This window comes from Astatotilapia calliptera, chromosome 7, assembly GCF_964374335.1.
Source record: "Astatotilapia calliptera chromosome 7, fAstCal68.1, whole genome shotgun sequence".
Lineage (NCBI taxonomy): Eukaryota > Metazoa > Chordata > Actinopteri > Cichliformes > Cichlidae > Astatotilapia > Astatotilapia calliptera.
In genome coordinates, this window is record NC_137428.1 from 25,058,696 (window position 1) to 25,069,467 (window position 10,772).

The 10,772-nt window shown below is 38.9% G+C and overlaps 1 protein-coding gene across 5 annotated transcripts in view; it reads right to left on the reverse strand.

The window, feature by feature from the left end:
* The window catches only part of pdlim5b (PDZ and LIM domain 5b), a 34,644-nt gene extending 25,858 nt beyond the window's left edge, over window positions 1–8,786 (reverse strand). For 2 of the 5 annotated variants that reach the window (XM_080304285.1, XM_026173850.2), the window contains exons 1-2: window positions 8,544–8,786; window positions 4,429–4,534 (exon numbers count right to left, since the gene is read on the reverse strand). In XM_080304285.1, the coding sequence (XP_080160411.1) occupies window positions 4,429–4,527 (99 nt within the window). In that variant the 5' untranslated portion in view covers window positions 4,528–4,534; window positions 8,544–8,786. Of the gene's footprint in view, window positions 1–4,428; window positions 4,535–7,044; window positions 7,148–7,664; window positions 7,905–8,543 lie in introns of those variants that run through there. The other 3 variants (XM_026173851.2, XM_080304283.1, XM_080304284.1) reach the window with 2 other exon arrangements.
* Window positions 8,787–10,772: the final 1,986 nt, after the last annotated feature.

The following is a 10,772-nucleotide window of genomic DNA, read 5'->3' on the forward strand; positions in this document are numbered from 1 at the left end:
CTATCGGTCTCAATGGTTTCCTGAAATGCTTGCTTTTATGTTTTCTGGGCCTGGGCTGAGCCATAAATTATGGCTTATAGTCAGACAGCAAGAATATCCTTTATCCAAAGAGCTTAACAAGATTCAAATACTGTGTAGCAATAACAAAAAAAAAAAAACAATTCTCCTGGTTGCATACTATGCAACCAGGAGAATTGTTTTTTTTCCTGTTACTTGGACTTCAACAGTTGCTGTAAATATGCCATGACAAGTTCACATGAACATTTTGAGAACAATATCTAAAGTTGATCCTTATGTGGCCAAAAATAATACAACACCCTCAAATAAGTGTCTTTTCTGAACCACCTGCATTTTAGTTGAGAAATGTTTCTTCTTTTGACTCCAGAGAAAACATTTTAAGCAGCTCTTTGTCACTGGAGCTTATGCTCACCATTTCACAATGTTTTATAGAGGTGTGACAAGTATGATGCAGTTAAACTGCAGTTTTGGTTAGCCTTTGAAACACTGGATTTTTAAAGTGGCTAAGAAAAATGTTTGTGAAGAGGAATGTTTGGCGAGTGAAGAACATGTTTAAAGTTAAATTAAAGAGCGCAGTGAAGGGTGCTGGAAACCAAAAATATTCACAATACTTGCAAAAAGAGCAATAGTTTCACAGTTTCTTACTGAAGACTCAAAACACAAACGTTCATATATTACTCGATGGGGAGTTTTCTATTAATACATGAACAGTATTATCGTACCATAAGAAAACTTCCCCTCCCTAACGTGAATGCACAAACTGTAAAATGTACCTACTGTGTTGTTGAAGTTTTTGCCCAGATATACTACGCCATCAGATTCTGCTCCTTTCAGTGTCAAAGTAGCATTACCATAACAAAAACATAAATGTGATATGCCAGTGGTGCTTGACAATACACGTACTCTTGGCTGGGGTGGAAACGCTCAAAGTAAACACAGGGCCAAAATGAGTTTCTATTAATTTCCCTTAAAGCATCACAACCCACTAAAACAACAATAACAAAAAACATGCAAAACAAGAGGAGGAAGTGAGGGGTCAGGGGGGAAAGAAAGGAAAAAGAAAGGGGAAAAAAAAATCATTGTGGTGACCCTCAAATGACCCAGCAAGCAGGCATGATAGATGCAGACATGCGTAACAGAATTACAGTACTGTGCAAAAGTCTTGAGTCAACCTTCCTGTTTTTTTATATTCTGTTAGGAAAATGAGAAATAAGTGCAGCAATGTATTGAAACACACATAAACATACATGAATATACAATAAGAGGCAAAAATTTGAGATTGTTCTAATAAGCTTGAAAGTCATATATTCTTCAACACAGCCTGAACTCACTTAGTCAAGCTTCCTTGTCATGTCTTTAAGTAGTCTTCAGGAATAGCTCTCCAGGCTTCTTGAAGGACATTCAAAGCTCTTCTTTGGATATTGGCTGCCTTACGTTCCGTTCTCTGTCAGGATGATCCCACACTGAGGAAGCCAGTCAATGACTGATAGTGTTCCACTGTGTGTTTGTCTATCCAGGTGTGCTTTCACTGCACTGGTAGTGTGTTTGGGATCCTTGTCGTGCTGAAGAATGAAGCCATTGCCAATCAAATGTTTTCCAGATGGTATTACACTGTGGATCAAAATGTGTACTTCCACAGATGGCTGTAGACACTAACTGTTGTACCTCTCTCCAGATCTCTTCGTATATACACCGATGATCTGGATGCTAGCAATAAAGTACCCAAAGATACAATTTAAAATGCACTGCCAAGTTGCCTGTTATATGTAGACACAAGATTAATTCACTCCTCACTCCATAGGTCAGTGTTAAGTGGTTCAACAAATTGGGAAAAAACCCCAAATATTCCTGTAAAAATGTTTAGATACAAGGACTGAGTTGAAAATGGGTGGAAAAGCAGCCAATGTCCAAAGGAAACCTTTGAAAAACCTTCAGAAAGCCTGAAGAACTATTGATCAAGACTACTTTGAAAAAAAAAAAAAATACAAAAAAGTCTGGGTCCTTGGAAGCAAAGAATAAAGCAATGAGTGGTGACTCAACACATTTAGACTGTAATGATATAATTGCACTTTTCTTCTGTCTTTTAAAGATTCAAAAGCCTGTGAAGATATGCCTAAAAAGTGAACAAACACAGACTGCCATGGATGGAGAAACAGAGACACGCACACAAGTAATATGCACAACTGGATCCCTGCTCCATAAATCAGCCATACAGTATTAAGTGATCCACTCTTCACAGTGCGCAGCCTTGTTGGAAGGTTACGTAAACAATTACATATCCACTCACTCAAATTTTTCTAACACCTGAGGTGCACATCAATCCTGCCTTTTTTAAAAAACAGAAAATGTTCATGTAGAGCATATATCTTTTCAACACTCATTCAAAGAGCAAAATTTCAAAAAGGCATCAGAACAACAGGCTGCTGTGTTCTTGTGACCACCCTCATTTTCTTTGTATAATCTTTGAATTATGTGCATATGGTAAACATATGTAAAGTGATTACATCATTATTCCACAGCAATCTCATCCATTCAAGCAAAAATACATGCACGCTATAATGTGATGTCAACAAAGTAAGTCTCACTCCAAATTAAGTCTGTTTAACATTGTGGATCTGTAATGAACCTTAAAATGAGCTCAAGGTCAACGCAATTTTCTCATCACTCATCTAATGAAGGAACTGAAGTAATGATTAAACTGTTGGCAGATGTTTCAACATATGTACTGCCTACCAACTTAACAGTGACCTTTACTAACCTGGAAACTGAGCTGATAGCTCTGACAATTTTACGGATGGCATACCGCTCTACTACCGTACACACAATCATTTATAGGCAGTGCCATTTGTGACCACAAGATTCTGACTAAGATAATCAAAGAAGAGGATTAAGCTTATTCCTGGTGCCTTAAAAATAACAAAAAAAGAATCTAAGCCATTCACTGGTCATGTGGTGGGACAAAAATGTGTCACAGGAATGACACTAAGGGTACATTCACACTGCAGGTCTTAATGCTCAATTCCGATTTTTGGATCAAATCCGTTTTTTTGTCTGCTTGTTCACACTACAAATAAAATGCGACAGCAAACGTGCTCTAGTGTGAATGTTCACGTTTCTCCAACGTTGTCTTCCCAACAGTTTCACTGACATCTACGCTGGATGGTCAGGAAGCGTTCACGATGTCTTATCGGGCGCTTCTCCGGCGGATAGACAGAAAAATGCTATTGTGTGGATGCGTTTTGTACTATAAGATGTGATGACAAGAAGGTTTGCTGACAACAACGCCGTTATGTCCTGCATGCCATTATTATCATAGCTGCAAAACCTAAAAATAGACGGGGAAGCTATGCTGGCCTTTTAAATGCTCTCAGAGTTACATTGTCAAACACAGAAGAAAAGTCATTTCTCTCCTCACATGATATTCAAAGTTCTGTAACTGATCCTGCCACTAACAAATAAACAAAGTGACTGACCTTTGTCATAGAGTTGAGATTACAGTTTCAAAACAGGATATAGTGGGAACTAAATGATACTGCCCACAGAAGCACAGCTGCACTCAAAACACAGAGGACAAGTTGCTTCCTTATCATCCTACTTTACAACAGCAAAGGCTACTATAATAAAGACAACTCAGATGTCCTTGGGAAGAAATAGATTCTGACTTTGCAAACAGTGAGCTGCACTGAAGGCTTCCTTTAATTTTTGCAGCAACCACAGCAATTTGCACACAATCCTCTCACACTGTGTACCTAAACAGTATGTCTGTGTGTAGGCTGAGGCCCAGACCTCATAAACAATCATACTTTTTAAACAGCGGGCCATCCATCAGCCAGCTCAGGACTTGAAAGGATACGGCCACTCAACTTCTGAATTTATGTGACTTCGAGTCCTAAATAGTTATTACAGATCCATTGTGGCTTTCTAGAGTTTCACTCAGTTAAGACATTTGAAGACAGGTTCTTATGCGTCCACAGCAGACGGTCAGCAAAGGTCAGCACACTTAGCACTATTGCTCATCAGCCGTTAACACCTATACGCCGCGTCCCCCAAATCTTTCCAGAGCAACCACGTGAGGTTCAAGGGACTTTTTCCAATTGACAAATGTTGTGAAAATAATGTCCCGTCACATTATTTTCACAATAGCCATGACCTTGCTGTGACGCATGTAAAGGTCATTGGAGATAGAGTGACAGGGGCATGAAGTGTTAACAAAAGTGTCTAAATGCAGCACTGAGTGCCACATATGAGACAAATGACACACACACTTTTGTCAGTGACAAGGCAAATGGCATAATAGGAATGACCAGCATTCCTCTGAAGTGACTGTCATGAAGTGAAGCATGCATAACTTGTGTGTGTGTGTGTGTGTGTGTGTGTGTGTGTGTGTGTGTGTGTGTCCGTCCCACTCACCCGTGAGATGGTGAGGGGCAGACAGAAGTCCTTCCCTCCCTGCAGTCTGAAGCCCCAAGGGGCGGGGCCATCCAGGGTGACATTGTAGTTGGTGTTCATGATGTACCTAGAAACAGAACAACACATACCAATCTCAAATCAATATTCTGAAGCTTCACTTTGGGGCTATTATGTTATTTATAATCACACTTTCGTCTACACATGATCCAACAAAGAAGCATTTTTATAAATGCACCACTCTTTTTCTAATAGAAAGACTGGTCAAATTTTTCATTCCTGGGGTTTAGGGCTGTAAGGATCGACAGATGAGGGATGAAATACCCCATCTGCATTCACATCTTGCTAAAAACTTGTTTTAATCCCAAGTGTGGTGTGTAACAGAATGAGTGTACTAAGCCTGCGAAGGGAGTTAATAAAAGGCATACCCTGCACTGCCAGAGACTTGTTAGACATCAGCTTCAATTCACTGGCAACAGTTTGATTTTCTTTTTTGCACCGCCATCCTTTTTGGCTAAATGAGACACCACCTACATCACCGTTTGGGCCAAATGTGCTATTTTATGTGAATTTTGTACATGGAAATTAGTAAGAAAGTAGGACTTAATTGAGCAAAACTTACTTGGTGCAAGTAATGTAGTTCACGCACTATTAAGTTTCACTGGTTTAAGCCCTGCCTGTCATGCATTCCTTTTCCCCTAAAAGACTGAAGCGGCAAACATTTATTGGAAGTGAGATTGAGGTTAAATCAAGTGACATGTTACGATTTAGCGCTTCATAAAATTCATTAGACTGATTTTTGAGGAAACTGGAATGTTTGCAAAATATGCTTTTCTAGCGTGTGTGTGTGTGTGTGTGTGTGTGTGTGTGTGTGTGTGTGTGTGTGTGTGTGTGTGTGTGTGTGTGTGTGTGTGTGTGTGTGTGTGTGTGACAAAATCACTGCAACTCTGTCAACAGCAGTGAATCTGTCACTGTGCCTGTCAGATCGGGCAAGTCTGAAAAACCACAAATCATGTAAGAAACATTTAATCTCTACCCGAGCCAACAGGCTGACACAAAAATATGGCATTAAAGCCTAACCCACAACCATTATATGTCACACACTGTATGTTTTAATTACAAGAAAATGAAATATGGAAGCACATTTTTTAGCAAATAACTTCAAAAACATCTAAACCCAAAAAGCTACGGTTTTCTAACCAACTAAGGGTCTGACATGAGATCCGTAACCATTCTTTGTACTTGAATAACTTTCTCTTTTATTACTGGTTTTCATGGAGAAGATTTCCCTTTAAGGACATAACCTGGCAGCTGAAACACATCAGAGAATGTAACTCGTACTGTGTACAATTTCATTGCCTGGTGTGAAAAAGAGGCATAAAAAAATATATATTCTCACATTTTTTGCATTTTTTCCCCAATGGGTATTTCATGAATAATAATGCCTTGTCATCCCAGAGCTATGCCTTTTTGGTGTCATAATTCATGCTACCATTACAAGTTCCCTAAGGGCCAAAGCAGCACCTGTTAGAACCCGTCACCTGGTTAGTTGTACTAGACATAAATCAGATCAGAGTGTTGGCCTGCGCACATCATCTCATCATCACGCCCAGAGGGGAACGAGCCCTTAAAAGAAGAGGACACAAAAGACCTTTGGGAGGGGTGGGAGCCTTAAAATCATGTGTGAAAGTGATATGGAGAAGGTGAACACCTGAATAGCACAAAGCACACACACAGCAGTAGTGTGCAGTATTTAGGACAGGTAAGGCAAGCTGTCACAAAACCTCCATGAGGTAAACAGGGTGACTTGAAAGAAAAAACGGCATTTTAACCTCTTTTAACGCCATTCTAAATGTAATTTTTCTTCTAAAATATATGACTGGGTTGTGTTTTTACAAAACATTAGGCTACATTTTTACATGACAATGAAAAACATTGACTGTCAACTTGGTGAACTTATTAAAACACACTCGTAGTCATTGCTGTAGTGGCAACTGTGAGAAATTAAAGGTACGTGAATTGAGTTTTACTATATCTATCTATCTATCTATCTATCTATATATACTTACTTTTTGGGTATGTGGCCATAGCTCTGTTATTTGTAGAACATAATATTATCACGCCAAACTAATCAACAGGAAAAATATGCAAGTCTATATTAAGACTCAAACTGATTGAAAACAGCTGTCTGCCTGCTCAGGGTGACCTAAGGCTGAGTTGTGAGCCAGGAAGTGTATTTTTGGCTAAAATGAAAAATCCCTTCCTAAATATAAACTCCATAAACTGCATTCACCCAATTCAGTTTGTCAAAGTACAGCGTCACATGAGAAACATATTTGATAAATATTCTAATAAATCATTCTTTCAGCACAAATACAAATGTTTGTCTTATTCTTTAACAATTTATTGTAACGCAGCAGAGCTACACAAACCAACAGAGCTCCAAAAACAAGAACATGAAAGCGTCTAGCTTCCTAACCTCAAAATAAGGAACTCAACCACACCTTTGACACTGCCAGAAGCTTTGTTTACTATCCCACTTGAGTTCACTTCGCTAAACCTCCAACGCTGACAAAGAAATCATTTTATGGATAGTGACAGGACACAACAAACAAATACCGTCTGTGCTACGGGACGATCTTTGACCCAGAAAATGATGTCTTGGCAACACACATGCACACACGCAGGCCTGAAGTTTCTCAGTCGTTTAACTTATTCATTCAGTGTGAGTTTTCAGGAGTCTCAAGAAAGCAAAAATACTGCAAAACTGGTTCACGCTGACTGAAGTCACATTACCTAATATGGAGAGAACAAACATTACGCTCATCTCATGTTGCTGCTTGTTTTGCAATCTGCAGTGATATCATGCATAGACATGAGCAGACACACCTTTTAATGTCTTCATAGAAAAGCAATTGAGTTAGGCATGAGAAAGTATTAACAAGACTAACGTCAAACCTTCTCTAAACTGGTTAGGGGACAAATTTGAGCCTTTTTTTTTTAAATCGTTCAAGTTCCTATCACAATGCTGCTTTCGGTCTGATAAACATTTCAGCACAATCACGCTATCAAGTTATGGCTCAGGCAATTGAATGTACTTAGATGTCATTTAACTTCCTGGATCTTAACCACACAGTCTGAACTCAAAAGTTCCTGGATTTACATTAAACAGTAAAACTTGTATGTTACTGCACATGTGGCCTCACAAAACCTGTGAGCCAAATCACACTTTGACTTACATTTAGATCTATATGTAACTCCAAACGTCAGTTCCTGCTTGTAGCAAGATTTAAAAAAGAAAAAAAAAAACATGGCAGAGGCTTCAAAATAAAAAGCTCAAAATGAAAATTCCATTCATGGTAGGAAAGCAGTCTCAGTTACGAATCACACACATTGAATGTAAATAGCATTCACAAACTGCTTTCCCAGCATGTCAAACTACAGCTGTGTCAAGTCTGGTTTCCTACATGTGATCTCCAGGTAACGCGGTCTGAAGAAGGAAACGTTAAACGGTCTGCACGTCAAACGCTTGTCCTGTGCAGTTACTGCAAGATATGTTGACTCACTTAATTTGAGTATGTTTGCATTGTCACACCCAGGCAATGGTGATCACATGAAATTGTTCATACTCAAATGATTGCATTTTGCATAAATAAATGACAATGTCAAAATTAAAAGCTACTTCTTATCAAACATGCAACATTCTAGCCTGCTTTTCAACATGCACCCTTTTAATTTAGCGTGCTGCCTCACAGTGCGCGATGAGTGCACTAGTAGTAACAGCTACGGTTGTTTGCACCCATGTGTCCCCTCTGAAGGAGGTAAGAGAAGCGAAATGAAGCCGAACCAAAAGTCTCTTAGCAGCTCTCAGACACAATAAAGCACATGTTTAATATAATGGTGAATATTTCCACATGGACTTTTAGCCTGCTTGAAACCGTTCTCACGCAAACTGGGTAAAACAAATGCGTTACTCCGTTTGCAGGACTGAAAATTTAAATACGGTTATTCTTCTTGGAAATGCTTTGTAACGGAAACATGAAGCTGTAAAATAGCGAGCGTAACTTTCTCTGAATTGTTACTAGGAAAACTGGCGAGATGTGCCGCGCAGAACTCACCTTGCTGTGTGGAGCCGGGTTTGGTGGTGAGAGAGAAGCAGCAGTGTGTTTAGTCCCTTCTCAGTTTTGAACAACTGGACTGAGCGGAACTGAAACTTCCGCGTTAAAGCCAAACCTATGTGGCTACCGGGTAGGAGGGCTTTAGCGCGCCAGGCGGTTCACTGGGGGCGACGCGGCTGCCTGCAGGCGTGGGCTTGTTTAGTGCTGGGGCAGTGCAGGTGAGTGGTGGTGAATAAAAAGCACAGTGGATGAGACTGCAAGTGCACACTTGATAACTGGTGGTATGCGATACTGCAAAACTCGGTGCTGATACCAAGTAAATACAGGGCCGGTGTCACCAATACTATTACCAATACCGTAAAAAAGCAGCTTATGTAGTGCGTCATGATTTATGACATGAATCGTCACAAGTTCTGAACACATTTTAATGACCACGACTTAAGATAAGAGGCTTTTCAGGGGTTTTTCTTTTTATGTATTTTGAAATGTTTCTTTTTTTTTCTCCCTGGAATGTAAACGTGTGTCTCTAAAGCACTTTGGCTCAACTTCTGTTGTTTAAGTGGCTATAAATAAATTAGATAGAACAGTCAACACAAAAAGTTTTGGACTTTTCAGTGAGCTACATACTGAACTTCCTAGAAACTTCCTAGAAGCTAAGTATCGATCCTAAGTAAGTATTGATCCTGTCCGATACCAGTACCAACGCTGGTATTGACACGATATTTAGATCAAATCCTCCACCTCTGCAGTTACAACAGAGTTCAAACTCGTGAAAGAGCCTACTACAACCACAAAAACCCCAAACTGTTCCATCTTCACAGTTTTTTTGTTTGTTTGTTTTGTTTTTAGTCACTTTTGACAAATAGACAGTATCTAGCTTGTGTTGTATGAAAGCTTAAAAAATGAATTCTTTTTTTTTTTAAAGGACCCAAAATAATAGTATCACTTAAATTTGTGTCCATAGCTTCTTAAATTGGTTCATTTACAACCTGTTAACATTTTGCCTGATGTAACGGTCTAATTAACAATAATTTTACCTCTGTGGTGGATTTAGTCACAAGTGAATGCTATCAAAATATCAATAGTATCGATACCAGATTGATATTGACAGAATCAATACTTTGTTTCTGTCATTTAAATTCAGTAATGTGTGTAGCCCGTTGAATTGTGTTAAATTAATTTTCTTTTTAGGAATGAAAAAGAAGAACCTCAAACTTTCCCATCGTGAAATGTCTTTTTGTGTTTACCGTTATGTCTATTTTATGTATAGCCTGTAACACACTTAAACAAAAGAAGTTGATCCAAAGTGTTTTGGAGACAGATACATTTACATTACAGAGAAAAAAAATACATGAAAAGCTAAAAGGTGTGTTTTGTTGTGTTAACTAATTATTGTGTAATATTAAAAAATGATCATTAAAATGTGGTCAGGAATTGCAAATGAACAGTGAGTCATGTCACAAGTCATGACAAGCTCCCCTATAAACTGCCTTTGTATCTGTATCAGTATTGGTATCAGCAATACTGCCCCTGTATTTACTTGGTATTAGATTAATGCCAAACTTTGCAGTATCGCACAGCAGTAGATTTAGGCCTGCAGCAAAAATGAAGAAGTTAAAATAGTCTCACTGGCATTTTTGAGCCAAGGAAAGTTAGTCATTCAGCAGTAGCTGATTGTCAGTGGTTACTGGAAGGTATGAGGCTGATACTTTTGCATGATCTTATGAAAGAAATATTTAAGCATCTGACAGGGCACTGACTTCCCCTGTTGCATCACTGAGCGATGTCATCATGTTTTCCACTAACGTGTGGCGTACCAGTGTGCAGGTCAGACATGCTGTAATACATTTTGAATTATCAGCGGAGACATCACTGATCCCTGCTTTGCATTTGTGGTGGGAATTTAAAAAAAAAACTGCATTAATGTTTAAAATTTAAAATACATGTAAAATACATGTAAAATATTCACAGAGGAAGCCCACACAAATTCCTTTGTGTGAGTTTAAGGCCTCTTTTTGCATTGATTTGGATTGTATAACCAATAAAGCCTTTTCTCATTTATAAATTAGATTTTTGTTATCATGTGGCTGCTGTAATATGGCAGTGATTTAGGTTTTAGTGTTAGTGTGCCCTCTAGTGGTCAGAAAAATGCTTCACATCCACAGGCACTGTGGACTTTGACTGAAGATACCACGTGATTTATGCCCTCAGGGTAGAAATCTATTTCAG